Source organism: Ammospiza nelsoni, chromosome 3 (genome assembly GCF_027579445.1).
Source record: "Ammospiza nelsoni isolate bAmmNel1 chromosome 3, bAmmNel1.pri, whole genome shotgun sequence".
Lineage (NCBI taxonomy): Eukaryota > Metazoa > Chordata > Aves > Passeriformes > Passerellidae > Ammospiza > Ammospiza nelsoni.
Window position 1 is genome coordinate 68,918,842 of NC_080635.1, and position 22,597 is coordinate 68,941,438.

At 38.0% G+C, this 22,597-nt stretch overlaps 1 protein-coding gene across 1 annotated transcript in view; it reads right to left on the reverse strand.

Annotated features, from left to right (window-relative positions):
- Positions 1-17: 17 nt before the first annotated feature.
- SLC16A10 (solute carrier family 16 member 10) overlaps positions 18-22,597 on the reverse strand; it is a 66,159-nt gene continuing 43,579 nt past the window's right edge. The window contains exons 4-6 of the mRNA XM_059467807.1: positions 8,230-8,373; positions 6,503-6,731; positions 18-5,231 (exon numbers count right to left, since the gene is read on the reverse strand). Of these exons, the coding sequence (XP_059323790.1) occupies positions 4,996-5,231; positions 6,503-6,731; positions 8,230-8,373 (609 nt within the window). The 3' untranslated portion in view covers positions 18-4,995. The remainder of the gene's footprint in view (positions 5,232-6,502; positions 6,732-8,229; positions 8,374-22,597) is intronic.

Sequence of the window (22,597 nt, forward strand, 5' to 3'; positions counted from 1 at the left end):
ATGCAGTAACAAATGGGGCAATTATGAACTACCATCTTTATTCTGAATAATTTGAGGCTGATCACAGTTACTTTAGCACCACAAAAAACATTAGACATTCATTTCTTACCCTTCTAACAAAGCAGAACTTGAAAGACTGGAGTTAAGGCTAGCAAAACATATATACCCTTTAATATCAAAAACAACATACAAAATATGATGTCTATAAAGATACTTAAACATGTCAGTGTTGTCAATATTAGCAAACATTTTAGTATAAATCACTCTAATCTTAGCATATGCACTTCCAAAACATCACAGCTGTTGACACAAGTTATGTATAGGCTAGAAGGCATTCTGCACATATGCCAAAGCTTACATGACTAGAAACTCACTGGCTGGCTGGAACTCCACTGGTGCTGTGCTCGTCAACAGGGAGGCAAAGAAAGGCATCACTTCTTCCTCAGCCATCTCACAGTTCAGAACTGCTTCTCCTCTAGTGAGATGCAGACTGTTCCTGCATGCCCTGCTCAAAACACATTGTATTCATAGATACACACACTCCCCTAATAGCAGGGGGTCCTTTCTGACTTGTGTAACACTTCCAGCTCTCCAGACGGGAATGTGGGCCCCAGCCCAGGCACTGCCTCTGTGCAAGCAGCAGGGCTGGGAATGCCCCGAGCCAGCACAGGGAGAGCCCGGCCGTGTATGCTGACCCGAATGGATGACCTGAAGGATTGTGGCACTGATCCCCAACCTGACACACACCCTTTGGGGCTGCAAGGAAGCCCCTCCGGTCCCTCTGGCATGTGCCACCCGAGGCAAGGACCTGAGCAGGGCACTTCTGCTTTGCAATGGCCATGTCCCTTTTTGACACCACGAGCCTGTGATCAAAGCACTCATCTGGTACCTGTGAGATGGCATCACCTGCTGCCTCCCGCAGGGGTGATGCAACCTCCCACCCCTCCAAAAGCTGCCTGCTCTGCCAGGCTGTGTCTGCTCAAAGGCTTCATCCAGGGAAGGCTGGGAAGTACCACCCATTCCCAGTGTGGTGGGCATCAGCCTGATGATCCAGTATCCCTGCAGGGAGGGGGGAATTAAGTGCCCACACATAGTGCATCAAGGGCCAAAGGAGAACAGTGTCACTTGTCTGCCTCATCTGATGCCAAATACACCCTGAAGAAAGGCCACAGAACAGCTACAGCATCTTTGACTCATGCGGGCAATTTTCAGGGACAATAAATTCTCACTGGAAATAAAATTAGAAAAATAATTTAAAGGCTAATGCTGAACAGATGAAGACCTGAATGCAAGAAATTCTAACTACATTATCATTTGAATTCTGGGTCTGAGATTTGTACATGTCTCCAAATGTAGCCAGGACAAACCCATCAATACTTCACTAGTTACACATTGGATCCTGTTGCATAGCTGAGATGTAATTAAGAACCCAAAGGGTTTCCATTATTTCAGACTATTTGCTGAACAGTTTTCTTTAGATTAAAAGGATCTCATACCTACCAAAAAAGTATGAAACCAATAAAACCTTGCTCAAAATTAGTATTGGTTTCAAGATCTGGTGTATTAAATGACAGCATCACATATGACTGGAAATTTCACACTGCCATTTCAAATGAACCCGTTTCTACGCATTTTCTTCTGAAGATTTACCCTGATAACATTCAATGAAAAGATGATTACTTTGTTTATAGGATACAAGAACAATGTCTACAGAAAGTACTCCATGAACTGTTCTCAAGAGAGGGATAGATTAGAGTGATTTAAGGGTCTTCTTGAATTAAGCTGCTATTTTAATTTTGGAATCTACCCCCAACCAGATTAAGGCTTGCATTATTTGGGTCATCAAAGTAAGATTTCAGCAGGTTCCCCATGAATAGGTTTTCACACCCAAAAATAAATTGTTACAAAATCTTATTTGCATTTATTCCGTTAAAATAAAATTGAATATTCAGTCCTTTTCTCCACTTCTACAATAATAAGTATTTTTTAAAATAAATTTACAAAATAGTTACTATTTGTGTAGGGTTTTTCATGTTTTAGTTGTTTGGGGATTTATTTGTTGGGTTTTCTTAAAACAGAGTCATCTAACCTCATTTTTAAAACCTCAGGGCATACAGAATCTAGTATCTCTCTCAATAAGTTTCTCAGTGGTTGGTCAGCCTCAGCACAATCTGAACTTGTTTTTCATCTTACCTAGTTTTAGGACATAAATACCTTATGCTTTTGTCCAGAAAAGAGCATGTGCTACTGGACATTTCCCCCACAGAAAAGAGCATGTGCTACTGGACATTAGCAAGAAAACTTGCTAATAGAGTTCTTAAACAGCAATTTACTTTACCTTCTCTGAAGAGCCTTTCCCATTTTAGCATTGTTGCAAAACAGGCACTGCATCAGAAATGGTTTTGTTATTCCAACATCATTACACCAGCGGAGCTTCCTTCCCCCCAAACTCTGCTTCTCTCTCATCCAACATCCCACTCACCAGGTGGTTCTACCACAGGAATCACTCCTGAACAATTAGTCATTGCACCCTTCTCACAGAGGTCATGATTTCGGCAAGTTTTTTGGATTGTTGGTTTGGGGATTTTTATAAATTTTATGTAAATATGAGAGTTTGGATTTATTTTTTTTAAACAGCATGGCAATATTTGATCCATACTATTGATATACCATTTCCATGTAATTTATAAATCTTTACAACAATTATTTAATATACTCTCCCAGATAATTTAGAGATGCAGAGCAGCAAGTTGGAAAGATGCCATAATTACACCAAGATATCTGGTCACAACCCTTTCAAATTGCACCAGTGATAAAAAAAGCAGCAGCTTTGTTTTTGGTATAAAACTCAGGGCTAAAAAACACATGAAATGCAAGATCCATGATGAACACTAATTTTTCATAACAGGACAACAGGAAACGAGAGTCTTGTATCACACTTAGCCAACACCACCTTCTGTGTTGCCCAAATGGAAAATAATACTGAATATCACGTTCTACAGGAACACTCCAGACAAGAGCATCATTGGCTGTCAGCATCACTTTTGTAATGAAGGCAGTAATTTTAATTAACACTACTATGCATATTTCAATGACATTTTCAGAAGTACTTGCAATGTGCCAAAGCACAAGTCCCAGTGAACCTGAAGGGACCTTGGCTTTCCAGACTGGTTTTCCCCCCCTCCCCACAACCACCTCCAAGTCCCTCCACATATGTCTCTCTAACATTTTAATATTCAATTCTTTTAGACCTCACTCATGCAAAGTAGGGTTTGAAATTCTGCAATATAAAAAATGCCTGAGATTTGGTCTACAATAATTACAATGCTTTGCATGATTATATTTAAAGAACTTCTGTTGGTTGCTAGATGTAAACATTAAATGCAATAGTATTGCTGTTTTATATGGGTTTTCTGAGCAATTTACTACAACACTGGAATAAGAAGAATGAAAAAAAAAAAAAAAAAGGCTCTCATAAAGAAAAACCCAAACAGTATGCCTCCATGGTTTATGTAAAGAACAGTTGCTAATTAAACAAAGCACTTGAATATGCATTTTGCCCAGATCACATTTAGTTTACTCTTTGCTATGACAGTTTTAAAAGAAGCAACAAAAATTACTGGTATCAAATGGACCTGAAATAAAAAATTAAGTATTCCAGTGATTGCTGAACCATATCTATAGATAAGCAGTATGCTTAGAAGTGTTTATCTATAGATAAGCAGTATGCTTTTAAGTGTTTTATGATAAACTGAAAAGCAGTGTTTTCATCTCAAAGTATTATACTTTCAAACATTTTTCAGAAAAAGAGGTTACTTGCTTGACAAACAGCGCATGATACCTAAGGAGACATAAGCAATGGGGCTATTAGTTTAGGGTGTTAAGAAAGAAATAGGACATGCAAAGGCATTTCTTTATATTTGAAAAAAATATGGAGCCATATAATCTACAGGCAGTTGAGCACAGCTATAAAGACCTGTAATAAACCTGCATGTTCACATAGTGCAAAAATCTTGAATTGCTGAATGTTGTTTTAATAGCTCACGTATATTTCCACATTAAAAACAACGTGGTATTGCACTTAGAATGTATCCTTTAAAGCTGTCTTGGTTTTACGAACAACAAAAAAAGAAATCCTAAGAAGTACAACTGAATAATTTGAAATTTAGTCTAATTCACAATACTGCTCCAAAGAATTAGTCAGTACAGTTTCAAAACTATCCACTACTCTGAGGTTTGCCTGAAAAAAGATTTATAAACATACATCTTAAGGGTATTGCCTTCACCAAATAATAATAATAATAACAATAATAATAGTAACAATAAAAAATCTATTATTCAGCAGCTTAACTTCTGAACGTGTTTGCACTTGGAGCTTGGTTTGGATACATTCAAAACCTGAGCCCATCAAAAATGCCATCCTTAATGTTCTTTGGGCTACTGTGAAAGGTGAATGCAAACACAAGTGAGTGTTTCAACAGTTGTATAATAATTTAGCTTTCTAATGAAACAATCATTTCAGCAAAAAGATGCATATTTGTGTTCACGATAGAGAATTATAGAAGACTGTAAACAGCATGATAAACTTCAATAAAACAGATCAGTCATAAGAGCTACTACATTATCCAGTATAAACACCCAGGGGCATGCCTGCAGAGGATGGATCATAGACATCATTGAAGAACCCTGGGTCAGTGAAGGAAAAACAGCTTTCACATTTCCAGAAATCAGTTCTGATGGATTAGAAAAATATTCTCTTCACACACAGAATCACTACGCACGTACACACTAAAGCTACAAAACTTCAAATACCTTGAAAATGTGGCTTGAAATCAAATTCAAAGACTTGTCAAAAAAGTTCAATGGTATAAAAGATTCTTGTAGCAGTTCTGCAATTTGAGCAATAGTTCAAGACTTCAGTATCCTCAGCCAACAAGTAGAAATCTGGTTTCTGTAGGAGGAGGTCAGGATGGTATAGGGAAAAGAAAAAAAGCATCAAAAGCCAGAATCCAGTTCTTTGGCTGGCTTTTCTGTCGTGTCCGACACCAAAGTGCTTTCATTTTCCAGCATTTTCTCAGTAGTTTCTCCATCAACAGGTTTTGCTCTCGCTTTCAACTTCTGCCGCTCATGGACCCAGGGGATGAAGCACAGGATCGCTCCTCCAATGAGGGGAGGGACTCCAGCCAGGTAAAACGCCACATCGTAGGTGCCAAGCTTGTCCCGCAGCAAACCTGGGAATAGAAAGTGACCACTCATAAATAAAGGGGCCTCAGGAATCTACAGAAAACAGGCCATGGCTCTGGGTTCAGGAACCCAAGAGCTGGCACAGATTATAGCCACTAGAACTGACAACCTGATGGCCAAACAGAGGCGTACACGGAGGTAGAAAGGTATTCCAGAGTTGACTTGGAGCAGTAATGAAGAGCTCAGTATGTCACTCCTCAACCAATTAAAAATTGCTTAATTACCATCCACTGAAAACATGCACCATCTTTCCTATGTGAAAGTTGCTCATTTGAGCTTCTCCAGCACCTGTATCTTGCCATGACTTAGAGAAATTCTCCCTCCTTTTGGAAACAGCTACCTTTGATCAATGTGTCCATTCTTCTAATTCTAGACATACTCCATATATTGCATTCCTTGTGGCCTCTTAGTAAGAAGTGTGTTTCCCAATAATTCACTCTAATTGTTCTCTCCAAATTCCTCCCATTAGTCAAATTCTATTTAAGTATTAATAGCTGTGAAAGTAGGAAGCACCAAGTCTGTGCATTAAATGCATTAAATGTGCATTAATGCATTCTAGCATTAAAATTTTGTCCTTTATAATGCAGCATAGTTCAATTACATCTTATGAAGTATACCTTTCACTCACCAAACCTCAGGGTAAATTACCACTGAAAATCATCAGTGGTGAGGAATACACTTCTAGCTATTTCTACCTCCCAAGAACTTCTAAGTTTTCATCTTCAAAACCTGTACTTTGTCAGTCTCCCAACAAAGGATGAATAAAGCCACTTAATATATTAATAATTATAATTTTATATTTATGTATATATATATTTCTACTTATGAGGAGCAATTAAAGTGACTGGAGCCTTCAGCCTCACAATGGTTTTAACATGAGCAAACTTTGAAATCCAGTTAATTTTCAGATTTTAATTTGGAGGCCCTCTGTAACACATGCAACCAATAGGCTGTCAGTTGTACAAACTGGAAAATGTCAGGTCCTAAATCCAACTGGAAACCCATCTATCTTTCTTTTGAGGAATGTTTTACACCTGCATACAATGAAGAAGACTGAGCAAACTTTGAAGAGTGCAGTAAGTTAACAACTCTCAAGCAGCAGGTAAATTTCCTTTACCTTCTCAAGCACACACAGATACAACCTCTGATGTCAAAGCTCTGCACGTGATGCGGGAATGGGAAACATGGCCAAAGTGTTTCTCTAAAGTCATGCAAACAAAGGAACACATTTACAGCTACAAACCCTGCCTACGCTCACCTGCAACGGGTGGACCAACTGTCATAGGCACTGACATGAGTCCAAGCAGGAACCCGATGGCCTGGGAGACGTCCTGAGCCCCAACGAGCTCGAAGGCAATAGGAGCCATAATGCAAATGAAGCACCCATCAAACAGGCCCATGAAGAGACAGACAGCAACGAGAGCTCCAAAGACATTGCACAGTGGAATCATCATAGACATCAGCCCAATAAAAAAGAATGAGGCCACCTAAATATGGACAAGGGAAAAAAAAAAAATGCATTGCATCAAATTTGCAAATCCTTAGGGATCAGATGAACCTCCTTGCATTTGCAGTGAATTAGATTGCCTGCCTGTATTTACTTTAAAATAATCAGTCTCCATGGATTACCACCGTCAGAAGTTACATATTAAAATAAAACAAACATATCACTCATGACAGGCAAAGAAATTCCACCACCCATTTCACAAGCTTTGAAAATGCAATTGTAATCCTCTATCCTACAATGATTGTGTAAGGTCGTTTCTTATGCACTAATAGTTTTTGAGAAATAAGTCACAGAATTATTAAAAGTTTAAGATAGCTGGAATACTGCAATTAGACTCCTCGCTGTTGTAAGTAAAAATATCCGTATTATGAGTGGTTATTTCAGGGTGCTTAAATTCAACAGAAGTGAAAACATTTAATTTTTCCATTAAAAAAAGTATCCTGATGTACTGCTGTAGTCATGCATACTTAAAAAGATTTTCTAATATAATCTTAGATTATTTATTTGTTTCAGATTAAAGGAATAAAACTGTCTTTCAGCAAAATGAAGCAGAATTAAAAAGAAAATAAAAGCAGTAACAGTTTTGCCTGTGCACCATCCATATGTAAGCACTGGAAACCAATGTTCCACCTAACTGCAATAAAACATCAAAGAATCTAAATTTATCCATGACAACAAATACTCCAGCAGAACAGTAATACTTTCCTAAGAATTTTTTATTTCCATAATGCAGTGCAGACAACCCCCACTAGATGCCTCCCTTGCTATTCATTTTAAGAGACCAAATGAAAAACACCTCGAAATTGCCAATATGGAAGTAAATTAAAGCTTTTTGCAAAATCCCACACCAACACTGCTAGTATTAAAAAAAAAAATCACTTATAAGTGTGGAGGGAAAGAAGTATATATCCTCCTTCCTCCCCAAGCTTCAGCATTTCTGGAAGCCAGGACTCCTTCTGCAAAATCTCCTCAACTATGCACCGCTTGTATTGCCATGGCCATTTCCCTGTGTACTTGCACAGAACATAGCTGACACCAAATTAGTGCCTGTCAAAGATCAAGAGATCCAAAATCCTTACTAGAGAAACATGGTTTAATTTTTTTCCCCTATATGGGGAAAGCCATTATGAAATCATAATCTGGGATAAAACGGAGAAAGTAGAATCTAGAGAATCCCCAAAGGTTCTCAGTCACGTGTTAATGAACAGTAATTTCTTTCATTCCCAGCTGAAAACAGCCAGCAGGAAAGAGATATCTTTCTCAGAGAAAATGAAAAAAAACCCCAAAAATCAGAGATTCATAAATTTTGCACTAAAGGCTCCTAGGATCAAAAGCCATACACTGAGTTTCCTAGAGTTTTGAAACTTCTCAAATTTGAATCTCCAATCAGTTAATTCTGCTTACTTACTAACAGTACCCAAAATCAAATCCTTTGCAATCCACAGTTCAGAAGGAATATAGAAACAATAAACACATACCTGTAGATAGATTTTTTTTGCACCAGGAATATAATCTGCAACTCTGCCAAAGATCAATCTGCCAACTCCTGAAGTAATGCCCAGACACAGCAGAAGCACTTCTTCTGGCACGCTGTCACCAAATCTCTCTTTTACATGATTCATCTGTTTAAAAAGAAAAAAAATAAATTTGCTTTAGAATTAAAAAGATAGACCTTGGCAAACCTGAGTCAACAGAATTAATCTGTCAGTCACAAATTCAGCTACAGTCATCTGATTTACTCTGCTTTTACAGATTTTAAAATGCAGTATTTTGTGCAACACAATAAAAACAATCTGAAATGTGTTGCTGCTTTATCCACAACCAATGAATTGAATCAGGAAAACAGGAAGGCTCGGTCTAATTAAGGATTAAAAAAAAAAAAAAAAAAAGTAACTGAGAAGTGCTCTCTCCAACCACTCTAAATTTACTGATGATAGATTCAAAGTAACACAGAAACCACACGGGCTACCAAGCCTGCAACATAGCTCCGGGCAAGGAGCAAGAAGCAGAGAGCTGAAGACAAGACAGTGCAAGCAGGAGCGGCCCTTCAGGAGGTCTCATCCCAACATCCAAGATGTCCAGGGGCAAGGAGGAAGCGGGGCAGAAGCCAGCTGCAGGGCCAACCACAACAGCGAGCACTCCCACCAGGGGGAGCAGCTTCAGCAGCAACGAGCAGGGCAGACTGGAAGAAAGATTTATCACCCGCTGCAGCATGAAGAACTAAAGCAACGGACCATGGACCACAACAGGATGAACTACCAGTGCCAGTAATGCCAACTTTTCAATTCATAGTAAAAAAAAAAAAAAAAAAAAAAAAAAAAAAAATATATATATATATATATACACACATATATGTATAAACAGACTGGCTCGATGGATTTGCATTTTTTTATATTCTCTCTACTTCCACAGTGTTTTTCATCTGTGGTTTTTGCTGTGATTTTTTTGGTTTTTGGTTTTGGTTTTGTTTTTTAATCATCCCCAAAGATCAGAAAATTATCCGCAAGAGATTTTTTCACTACCACGTTTTGGAACGTGCGTGGCTATGCCAAAATGGGCACTAGAAGACATAGAAATCATTTGCACAATCCTGCAATATCCATGTTCATCCAGTTTTGAACGAGAAAAGTAAACAAGTGAAAACAAGTGAAAGTTCAGAGATGTAAAAGACCAAACAGAAGAAACTGATTTTCAGTAAAGATGTAGTAAGAACATTTGAGGGACAAGGTAACCACAGGCTGATATCGCTTCAAACCAGAGAACTCCTAATTTCTCATCTATAAAATTAAAATTTTCCGTTTTAGCAAATACTTCTAAAGCAAAATAGTGTGAATTCTTTCCTGGCCAGAATGTTACTATACAAGCAGAGCTGTTTTTTCCAACAAGAAAATAGGACTTGCTGAGTAAGAGTAATTTTCTTAAATATAAAATCTGTTGGAGTTTTTTTACATGTCACAGAAAGCCTATTAAATCTAATATTATTTTGTCCAATATAACTGATTTTGTAAGAAAGAAAAAATCAAGACTTATTCTAGTTTTAAAGAAAAACTTCTAACTTAAATTGAAGACATGTTGCTTGCTCTTTCTGTTTTTTCCTTTGCTTTGTGAGACACATTTGGGAACAGAATCTGATGAAATTTTTCATCTGAAATGACATTTAAACACAAAAGATAAGCTGTTCTACTTACTCCCTTTCTGCCAAAGGTGAGAAAAGGGAAAGCTGACAGTTTTCCCACCTCTACCTTTGTGTGCTTGTCAACACCTGCTGGCCCAGCTGGCAAGAGAAGCCAAGGTGTTCTTTGCAATTTTTCTCACCTGTTCCACATCCAGGTTTCTGCAGCCTCTAGATGGTTTAATTAGCAGGCCTGATCCATCCACTCCCTGGAGGCTTTTCAAGAGGCAAAGCAAAGCTCTGTATCTAGATAACTATTAACCCTGCACCTGCAACTAAGTAACTGGATTTCTCAAAGCAGCACAGGGGGTGAAATGCTGCCGCTCTTCCACCAAGGAGGGAAAACTGCCACTACTTATCCCAAATTTAAAATATCTAAATTAGTTTCTGGTTTCTTTTGTTTGGTAACTGAGCGGGGGTTTTTTTTTTGTTTTGTTGTTGTCTTTGTTGGGTTGTTTTGGTTTTGTTTTTTTTTTCTTCCACTACTCTTAAGCACACGATAATCTTGAAGAAAGCTTCCAAGTAGATATATAGAATATAGATATATACAATTTTTTTCCTCAGGAAGGCAGTGGCATAGGCTGTCCAGAGATCTTGTTCAGACTCCTTCCTTGGAGGTTTTTCAGGACTAAGTGCACAAAGCCCTGAGCCACCTGGCCTGATCTCTCAGAGCTGATGCTCAGATGCTAAACAGCTTATTCAATCTTCAGTGGCACCGTCACAAAATAAGCAGCAGCAGTATTAACTGTCTGAAAATACAGTGATTCAGGACTAATTCAGTACTGTAAGTGTAACTAGGTTAAATATATTCATGAAGTAGCTCCAGCAAGATTCAGATTTCCACAGCTTTTTAGCTGTTAGAACTACTCAAAATCTCACGATGATCAATCAGTTGTGAATATTCTCAAGGCATCAACGCTCTCCTCACTGCAGAACTATACAGGTTGTGATTATACAACTCTCCAGGCATTGTCTACAGCAGCCAAATGGGGACCCAGCCACACAAAGGCCAAAGCATTTCAATGTGTGTTGTGCCTGTTCTCAGTAACATAGCTGCTTCTTCACTCAGGGCTCTGTGCATGCTGAAATGCAGGTCTGATTTTTCCAAATGTAGAAAAGACCTGGTTAGCTCAGGCAAAACTACAGTCCAGAGTAGCATGGTTTCTTCGTTACTTAAAAATATAATTTATCTTTGTACAATCCAGTTGTCCAAATAAAGATATACAGACAGTGAAAACCAGAACTGAATGCATCCCTGGCATCAGCATTTTCCTTTATACCTGTGCTCTCTACTATCAGGGTGACACACACAGATCTTCCCCAAATTCTCATTACTTTTAGAATGAGATTAGAAGACATAGCAGCCACTTGGTAGTGGCTAGAATGCTTTCTGATACACAGTTCTGGTTGACCTCTCTCCAACCAGCCAAGACCCAGGTTTTTCTAAGCCCTCTGTTGGAGAATTTTGCTCAGAAATGGCTTATAGAGTTTTGTTCAGACATGCCATAATCATATACAGCTGATGGAAAAGTAAAAGGCAGCTGTGAGGAGCAAATTCTCACAGCCTGTTTCTGTAAACAGCAGAGTTCTCAGGCAGTCTTCTCATAACAGGTAAACATTCTGTCCTTGGCTGTTTTGGGAACAGACATGGAGATTTTGAGAACCATTCATATCAGGGTGAGAACACAAATCTTGGTTTCAATAACAAACCACAGGTATTGAAAACAAAGGGAGGGGTTAATGTGTAATCTGTGACCAGTGATGAGCTCAGGTTTTGTAATATGTATAAGCTTAATTAACACTGTTATAAAAATGTGCATGTTGGATCAATAAATTGGAGTTCGATGCTGATCAAAGGATGGGTCGTCTCCGCTTCAATAGCCCTCCCCTTCACTGCACATGCATTTCAACTACACTCATACAGTGAATCAAAGACATCAATCTAAGCAAAGCTGGAGCTCCTTTTTTTCCTGAACACCAAGAACCTGAATCTGAAAGAAGTGGTTATCAACTAGTGAGAAACACTTCTGTCAACAACTTTCTTCCCATGTATATTCTATTTTGGGGATTCTCAATCAAGCAAAGCTTTTGTAAGCTAAGTGCAATAGCCTCTCTGACCAAAACAGATGGCCAATGGCAGCATAAAACCTAGGAAACTCTGAGCACATTAAAACCACCTTTTTCTTCAATTACTGATGCAAGTCCTACTGTCTGACACTCTCACTGTAAACAAGCCTAAGGATAAAAGGAAATGTTTAGGGAGTACTGCTGGTACAATTTGTGTACTAGAAATGTTATTAACTGCTCCAAATCAAGTTTTCTGGAAGTGCTGAGGGGGTGTAGAAGCCTAGAAGATAAGGGGGCTCGTGCGCATGTCTCAAACACTGATAGCCAGATAGCTGTGGAGCCAACCAAGGATTGCTGGTAATAACAGCCAAGGATTGTTGGCAATAACATACTGTGAAAAAGAAACAGTGTGTGACTGGAGAAGGGGGCCATACAAAGGTAGGGCAGCACTTTTCCAGGACAAACGTCCTTGTTCTGGCTCCTGGAGATAAGCGTAACAGAACGGTGCAAGCGCAGGAATGAGGTCGAGAAGCCAGTATGGACTGTAGGGTGGAATCAGCACCAAAAGCCCTAAAACCCCATAGCCCATTTCCAGGAAGGGCTACAAGAACAAACTGTGCATAACTTCCTCACTTTCTATGCAATTTAGTTATCTCCAGGCCAGAGAGAAGCAGCCACACAGGGTCCAGGTGGCACCCTGGCCATCCCATCAGCTCAATCAATGCTGTAGCCAGGACTGGTGATCTCTTTATTTGCATTGAGCTGTCCTGGATGATTGGATGTTTCAGAAAACACTAAGAAGCAGAGCATAAATTAACTCTGGAAAGTCACTGTTTATTCTCCCACATATGGACTCACTACAAAAATGAGGGGTAAGGAGAGTGAGAAACAGAAAAAGAAACTTGGTTGCCAGCAAGCTTTATATGATACAGGGCACCAGGAAGATCATTTAAGGCAAATACATTTCTAGTCCAGACTCCACCAAAGAAACTTTCACTGGTAAGCAAAAAAACCAGCAAAATGAGCAACTCCTGCACTTCTACAGAAAAGATGATCTTCATGTTAAGAGACAGAAACAGCATTAGTAATACCTAACCTGGATCATTTTTTTGAGGGATTGCCAATATTCTGAGATAATTTCTATGAAATATTACTTTAGTTAAGTATCTTCACATGACAAATATGCATATGCATATCTTTGAGAAACTCTTGCTGACACACTTGCCCCAGCAGTGCTAATACCTCTTTTTATCTCTTGTCAATTTAAATTATCTGAAGAACAAGGAAAAATTAAATAAACAAGGTGATTCATTGCATGCCAACAGTGAACTTTTCTCTTATTCCACTGAGTAAAGCAGATTAAACACAATAATTCATACATCATGAAGATTCAGAACAACCATAATCTGAATTTCTGAAGTAAAACTGAACACAACAGTTAACAGGTTAACTGTTAAGCCTATTTAACATAAAAACCCTAAGCATTAAAAATTCAAAAATACTCAAGGCTTACAATTACACAGTTAAAATAATTTTGAGGTTTTTTTTTTTTTCAAAAAACAGCTAGTGCTGAAGCCATATGCCTTAAATAGTAATAATATTTTTTTTAAATCTCAGAGCTGTTAGTGTTATCCTAAAGAGCATGTGAAGGAAGCCAGTGGCTTGGTGTGGCTTGGGCAGCAGCAACAAGGCAGATAAGGCACACACGCATCTTTGGAAGCTCACAGCGACTGAGCACAAGGATGCAGAATAAAGTCAGGGATCCACAAAAAATGAAGTGTTATGTACACAGGGATGAGTGTTAAATTATTGGATAAGACCCTTTAAAAACATTATTTTAACTTATTCCTGTTTGGGACTACAATCCGTATTTTACAGTCTCAGTTCCAGCCATTTCTTGTGGCACAAAGCAGTGTTTCCAGCGCCTACTTTACTCTCAAAACTCAACTGTGTCCAAAACCAGCTACTATCAGAACATCCTAGAGAGTTACAGGTCAATCACATTAATTTGAATTTCCAGAATAACAGCAGATCTATTTTAAAACATCTAACAGGTAACATCACAAACTAAGGACCAACAGGGATTTGTGGGGGAAAAAAGAAAACAAACAACCCACCCTAATTTCTCTAATCTCATCTTCCTATTGTCTCAACCATGTAATGAGACTGATGCTGCAAATAAAAGCTCAAGGACCATACCCCAGCAGTCCCATTCGTGAGAAACCTCCCCAACACACAAATCCTTGTGGCATTTACTAATGGCATAAAATGTTATCAGTTTGCAACTTATGCAATTAAAACCGAGCACACTATATGATATGCTACCATTAAGAAATTATGGAATAGCAAAGCAATGGATTAGGATATCTTGTACAAATCCCGTACAATGCTACTGTCATGCCCTAAGAGAGGTTGACATCATTGCTCAGCAACAGCATCTGTGCCACTCATATCACATCTCTCAAAAGTAGACTCCTTAAACCATTGGACCTAGGCAAGTAAAATCTAAAGGGATTCTCAAACCTCTGTTCAAGCACCACAGAATTCCCAGGGCATCCACAGCACTTCAGGATTAGAGATCTACTTGTGGACATGGTCATAATTCCCTCAGCTTTCACAAACCTGGGTGAAGCACCTGACTCATTCTACTGGGGAACAGAAGAAAGCTTTTAATTGTCTCAATTCTTCAAGACAGTCCTAAATATACTACCAAGTATCTACTGGATCGGGGCCTTGAATCAAAATTGAATCAAGTAGTCCAATTTTCATTTAAGTCCTAAGGAAAAGATGACAATGATAGTCTCTCGTCCTTATACAGAGATACAGTCCGTACTCAGGATACAGACATTTATGTTCTCTTTTTTTTTTCCCCCTTCCTAGAGCAATCCAAAACCACTTTCCCCTTTACAAGAAAATATTCCACTCAGTAGTAATGAAAAAATTAACCCAATAATCAGAAAAGAACCTGGAAAATAGCTCAAGAGCTTCAAGAGGTCAGTTCAAGTCAAGATGCTTCAAGAGTCCAAAGTTAAGATTTTGAGTTTGCCATTGAAATAGCATTAAAAAAAAATATATAACACTCTGAATTTACTCTGACTTTGAATTATACACTCCATCTGCTAGCAGAATAATTTGTACTACACCAGAGTACATGAAGTAGTGTGCTGTTAGAGACAGATACAAAGGAAATCACAATGAAACTCAGACCTTTCAACCTGCCAGTATTGCACAGACCTCAGGAAGACTCCTTTGTCTTCAGGGTCATCACATAGTTTGCACCTGAGCATACCTGCTGCCTTTTTTTTAAATTTCATTTACTTTTAATTCTAAAATATAGCCCAGAAAAGCTTTGGTTTATTCTTGTTTGTTTCTGTTCTTTCTGTATATTTTCAAATATTATTTGTCTTCAGTACTTATTTGACAAACATATCTAAAATATGCTTTCAATAACAATTACAAATATAAAGTAGGAAATAATTTGTTTCGTTTCCCACCATCACCCCCAATGTCCAAAGTGGATGATCTAACCAAGAATAAATGCTTCCAGGTCAACATTAAGAAATATTGGAAAAGAAATGGGTACACAGAATAATGACAGAAATGGGAAAATAGAAGTGGGATAAAGGGGGACAATTTCACTAACCTGGGCAGTCAAACTGCAGCAGATGTTGAGATCTGAAGGGAGATAAATGCAAAGATTAGAAAAGCAAGTAAAGCACAGGGAGCCACTGAAGATTTTGGGTCTCAGAGACATCTGCTTAATAATTACATCAGACCTTTACAAAACCAGTGTCTTGTTAGTCTTCCATTGGAGAAAGAAATACGATAGATTAAGTGGATGAGAAAGGTAATAGTGCTAAAACTGGCAGCTATACCTAGTTTTAGCTTTTTTAGAATATCTACATATAGAGAAATCTGTTCAACACAGTTATGGTTAGTACTGGACATAATTTAAAAGATAACTTTCCTACCATTACAAGACTAACAGCAGATTCTGGGAAAGAAAAGATGTGGTAGACTTCAGACAAATGACTGATGTAGGAGATCTGAAGAAATAGAGGTTTCTTGAACAGCAGCCCATAAAAGCAAGTGAATGGAGTGATGGAGGCTGTTTTTTTCCAGTTTGAATAAAAAAAATCCAGACACACCCATTGGATATTCAGCATTATTTTACACAACATTCTAAAAGTAGCAAATTTATAACATAATACAGGTGGTTCAAAAAACAGACAGTACTTACCTTACAAGAACTGATGTGTTACTGCCTTACAAGATGTGTTATGTGTATGCAGTTTACTGTGGACATGCAGACTTTGTACATGAAAGTTTAGAGATTTTTGGTTACTAGAGTCCTTAGAGTATACACCTGACTCTTCAACATGCTCTGCCCTCAAACATAGAGGAAAACATTTATTTCTGTGCTTCCATTTGTCTCCACTGTGGAACCCAGGGGCATAAGAATTAAAGGGAGGAGAGAGGTGTAGGATCAGGACTTTACACACAATACAAAACTTGAACAGCTTCACATACTGCAAGGTAAATCCTTTCTACTGTGACTCCTTTGGCAAGTCTCCCACAGCAGAGGACACAGAGCCACTGCCACTGTCTGTGGACAAGGGCAGAAGCTAAAACACTCATTTCTCAAGTGAGGAGATGTAATTTAGAGATATCATAGCTAACAACATTCAGGGAACACAACATCAGTGTGTTCTCCCCTTAGGGGAGGCTTGAAGAGTTACAGAAATATTTGTAAGAAATGTTATGGATGATGATTAGGGTCTTGCTGGGCAGGACATCAAATACAGCATTGAGATTCATCCTGACTATCATACCTCATCCCAACACAGCAGCTCAGAACTACCTGAAGAGTCTTAGGTGGTTTCTATACTCCCTTTATATTTTTCCAGTATAATTCTTCCTAACAACCCAAAGCTTTTGCCTGGGGAGGGAGCAGTTTACAAGTGGAAAATGTCCATTTTTCTTAACAGGCAGAATAGATAGAATGTGTTGTACTGAATAAGTTTTAGAAACTTCCAGAGTATATGAAAGTAAATACAGCTTGCAAATTACAGAGCAAGATTTTCAGACAAGTTCCTATGAAAGCTGTAACTACAGAGGATCTCACAAGAACTTGGCTCTTCATTTCTCCAAGCTGATTGCACAAGACAACAGTTTTTATTGGCACATATTTTAGGGAGCAAAGGTTCAAACACACTGAATTTGCACAGCGGAATCTGATCTCTTATTAACAAAAACAAGGCACATCACTGATAGAGAATGAGACATGGGCCACCATTTATCCAAAATAGGTGGCTCATAAAGAACAGAGCTGAAGGCCAAGTCATCCTCAAGGCTCGATTTAAAAACATACTCCAAGCTGATAAGGTAGATGTAGAACAGATAAATCACACAAAAGACACAGAACTTACACTATAGATCAGAAGGGGGGGGGGAGGAATCAAATCTGGCAAAACAAGTCTGCATCAGCTCTAATCCATATCAGCAAGTCCTCCTGTTAATTATGTTTCTAAAGTGAAAAGACTACTTTTCTTATCTAAAGAGCAGGAACAAAATGAATGCTCCAGCAAAAGATAGGAAACATAGACCAGCAGAGAGCACTGTCTTTTTGTCCAAGGACAGACACTGTGGCCATAGCACTAGACTCAGCAACTTCAAAGTGACAAACACAAGATCTGGAGACAGACACAGCCACCCAGAGGACAGATTAATATTTATCCAAGTTGCCTGATTTTGTGATGCAGCCAAGAAAATGAGTTTGTTTATATGCATGAAAAAGTCCTTTTGACTAACGTACTCTAACCAGCTTCATGACTCTCCCATGAATAAAATTGCTTGGAAGCATCTTTACTTTTCATTTCTGAGATGTATTTTCTTTTCCAAGAATCTTAGAGCAGAGTCCAAGGTGATGCTTTGTTTCTCAGCAGAAGTATCTACCTTTTTCCCCCCTGAGCATTAGGTCTGCAATCTCACTTCCCTGTTCTCTAGAGGTCTAGATGAGCCTATTCCTGGCATATGCAGATTTCAGAGAGGCAATGAATCTTCAGCATCCATCTATGGAGGACATTAAATCCAGTACTTATTTGCCTACCAAGACAGAGTCTCCTAAGAAAGTTGTTAGAAAAAATGGTCAGACACAAACCATTTTTTCATCTCTTAAACATGAAGCAAACAGACAGAGAACACATGTACTCCACATAGCTACTGCTAACCAGAAATGTCTACATATGCATGCACCCATTGTGGAATATGAGCATGGATAAGCATCAAAAGGAAAAGCCAGATCTACACGGTAAATTAAGAAACAGGCAGCAAAGCAAGGTGAGAAATACTGAAATCTTTTCCTGAGCTACTCTGAAGTTTTAAAAAGACAGTCACTGTCACGGGAACTTTCACACTGCATATCAATTAATGAATATCTTTGTATACAAGCCTGCAGCCGTATTTAAACCACAAACCTTATTTTCAAACATATCTAGTAATTCTTTAGGAGTATTTTCTTCATAACAAATATTTAAACTTAAAAAGGTAAACTTTATCAAGACACATTTTCATTGCATTATCTACTATCCAGATGCTTTTTTTAAAAGTAGAACACATAATAAATATGTGCACTTTTTTTTTTCAACTACTTGGTTGTTAAAGTCAGTTTTTCATCCTGCAAGGTATCAAATACTATAAATAAGGCAGGACTTATTAGCAAGAGGCATTTAATAAAAGTAACTGCTAAATCAAACCATACTTGTAAACACTCCAAGACAAATTACTACAGGACTGAAACACTCAAAGCATTAAGATGGTATTATCAGTCCTAGCAGTATTCCTCACAGTGGCTGAATATTGCTACATCAAAATTACACAATATTGGATCCCTTTTTGTAAGTGTGTCATAATTAATATTTTCCTAAATTCATACTGAAACCTGATAATGACCTCAGTCACTGCTTAGAGAAGACCAGGCAGTGACAACATCCACTTTAAGCAGTATTTCTTTTCACCCTGCTAAATAAAGCACAAAAGGCAACCACATCTTGTAAGCTACTGAGCATGTGACCTTGTATCAAATTTTAACAGAAATTACCTAACAAGCTCCTAAGAATTAAGGATGCATGATACTGATTGAGTAAATATTTTTTAAGGGTAAGAGAACAACAACAAGCCCTTAACATCAGACTGCTGAAAAACAGAAGTTCTCTATTTATTATCAAAACAAGCACAGGACAAGTGGCACAGAGACTAGGTATACTTTCTTCCAGATATACTTCATTTCCTTGTGATACAGTCTTTAGTAAAAACACTTGAAAAGAGCATTTTCCACTGATTCTACAGATTGCTGCTATGAATTCACAATTTAAACCATAATAGACTAAGCAAGGATTTTACTTGTCTGTCTGCCTCTTTTAGAGAGGCACCAAAGCAAGAAAATCTCAGTCACTAGTTTGGACTGATTTTAAAATTGAGAGGAATAACAACCATTTGATTTGGTAATCTTATGATTTATTGGTTTGTTCTTCAACAATCTCAATTAATGCTGAAAGTATATAATAAACTTAAGTCAAAACTTATTTATAGTCTTCATCTCAACCCAATTCCCAAGTTACATGTAATGGAACACCTATTAATGGAATTTGACACCAATTAAATAGGGATAAGAAAAGCTCTCCCTTTTGGTTCTCCCCTGCAAGAGCCAAAAGGAATCTGATGCCTAATACCTACCAGTCAGGATTCATGCCAAGGAGCTGGCAAGAGTTACCAGCTCCTATCTAGCATGCCATATAATCAATTTGTTAGTGCATTTAATTTTAAATTAGAGCCTGCTTAATGAGCAGGTTGTTTCTTCAGTTTTAACAGCTTTTATTCCACACAGCAAACATGGTGCAGAGAGTTAAATTGCAAAGACTTGGCTAATTCTGTTACTTCAAAGCCCTAATTCTGTTACTTCAAAGTTTTTACTTCTCTTTCACTACAGGAGTCACAGCACGTATTCTCCTTTCCAACAGGCTTCAGGAAATGCAAGAGGGATGAACAGAGACTGGGAAGGGCACAGAAGCACACAGAGAGCCTGGCTGGGACCTCAGGATCTCCTAAGCAGTGCTAGGCTGGCAGACAGTGATTCCAGCCGCCACCAGGGGCAAAGCAGTGACACACAGGGACCCCAACCTGCAGGGTCTGTGCCACCTGGGTTTCATCACATGGTCAAACAGCCATTCTGGCAGAAGCTGTCTTTCCAGGTGGGAAAAATGGAACTTGGTGAGTACAGGTACCAGGTCAGAGGCTATGACATTCACTGTATTTTTTTCTTAGGGCACTTTTAACCAGTGTTACAAGTCTAGCAGTCTGGCTGCTGTCAGACACCCCTAACACTGGGAAAAATTCAAGAATTTTACCATAACAAAAGCTGTCACTTATCTAGAGATCATATCCCTCTTCCAGTTACCACATTTTTAAAAATAAACAATGAAACAATAGTAACTTTCATTTTCAAAAGATGAAGAAAGTAGTCTCAGGTTGGATAGATGTGCCAGTGAAAAACTATTTTTTTTCTTATAGCCTTTGACTTACTTGTAAGTACATACTTCTTTTTACTTCTGGAAGTACACAAAGTGTGGCTTTTTTATCAAAAGCAGACAAAACTATGATGAAAAAATCCAGAGCTATCTACTTGAGCTGAAGTATCTGTGTTGAAGGGCACAATCCATACTTTGCCTTCATAAACACTGATTTTTTTCAGATCCTCAGGGATTTTAAGGATAATCAAGTATTTAGATACACATAAATTAAAATAAAAACTTGTGGGTTTCAGGGAGGGGTTCTGACAAGAATTATTCAGTCTAAGTTTTACTGAGAGCTGAAGATTCCCCTCTCAAAGGGCACATACAAAGTTTGTGTCTGTCTCCCATTGAAGATTTTATGTTATATAAACATGTAAGCATCATGGTTTCTCTGAAACTCTGAGCAAAAAGAGTATCTTCATATAATTTTGAGGTAATCCTTAAAATATTAGATTCTAACATTACACTGAAATAAGTTTTACAGTGTTATCAAACACTATATTAGAAACAGCCTCAATCAAATTGTTTTCCTATACTAGAGATTTATTTCAGAAGCCAATCTGATTTATTTCATGTTCCAGTCTGATGGGGGGAAAGGACCCGATAAAAAAGAAAACTATATTATCATAATATTATATTGTATGGTATAATATAAGGGGCTTTGTTCTCTACAAGCCAACCAGCTGCTTTAGTCTGAATTATAAACAGGAAGCAGTAACACAAGCATCTTCTAAAAAAAATCACAAGCTTTTTGTTCAATAAATATATTTTAGAAGTTCTTTTTGCCTGCTTGTATAGCCTTATTCTTCAGTTCTCTGCAAGGGTTAACAATGATTTATGACCTACCCAATAGCTTACTCTAGAACACCTGACTCCTACTCCTCTGAAGTTGGTTTTATTTTAAAGCATCTCTACAAAGCTTATGGGGAAATAGCATAAGATGTCATCTGGATTGTACAGTTCTTTGAAAAAGGCTAATTCGAAGTGTTATACAATAAGATCTACGTGATTAAAAACTAAGTTACAAGAAGTAAGCATTAATAGAAGTCAGTTTATAACTGCTCAAAAACACACTTGCCCCCCACCATAAGATACTTTTAAAAATAAATATCTGATGTAGAGTCAGTAATCTAATCCATTGCAGTGACAGCCATTTGTTATATTGAATAAAAAAATAGCTTTTAAGGCATTGAAGATTTTTCAACAGAAATGAAGATATTTATTTTCATTAATCTCACTGTTCTATCATGGGTGAATAATGAGTATTAAAATGACCCTTGTGTTTTCATACTGAGTTCTACTAGCCCATGCTCCATCAAATACTCTTAATATGAGGATGTGTAATGGTCTCAAAGCAGCATCTCAATGGAGACTGTGGGCTTTTCCCCACCTTTCCCTTTGAAGCCCTTTGGTTCACACCACTTCAGTCAAGAGAACACCACCAGCAAGGTGTCCAGGATCAATTCACCATTTAAGCAGTGCAATGTGTGTCAGCCATCCTGATACAAATGCATGCATCTCCCAGTTGCACCTGAATTTCTTAGTTTAGGAGTGTACTACAGAAAAAAAAAAAAAAAAAAAAACAACAAAACTCTGCTAGGGAAATAACTCTAGTACATGTACAGGAGATGGCTAATTGACATCTTCCCCGTCACCAGAAGCCAAAGCTCCTTCAGCTGCTGAAGACAGCAATAAAACACAGCTCACCTGGCAGCTGTGGGACAGGGTAAGAGCAGCAGTTACATGAATGCTATACAATGTAGTAAACTAAAAGGCTGAATTTTGAGAGACAGAAAAATCCATGTATTTTGCTTTTAATAAACCTGAAACATGGTGAATACAACGGAGCCTGAAAATTGACACTTTAACAAACCTCCATACAAGGGACAAAAATTACACTTCTGGAATGTTTTACTCCTTTCACACTGCATCTAAAACACACAAGTGTCATTGGCCATGTATGCAGCTGAGTACCAAAATAAAGAATTCTCTTTGGAATAGTATAGAATATTTTTCAAATCTCTCTTTTCATTGTTA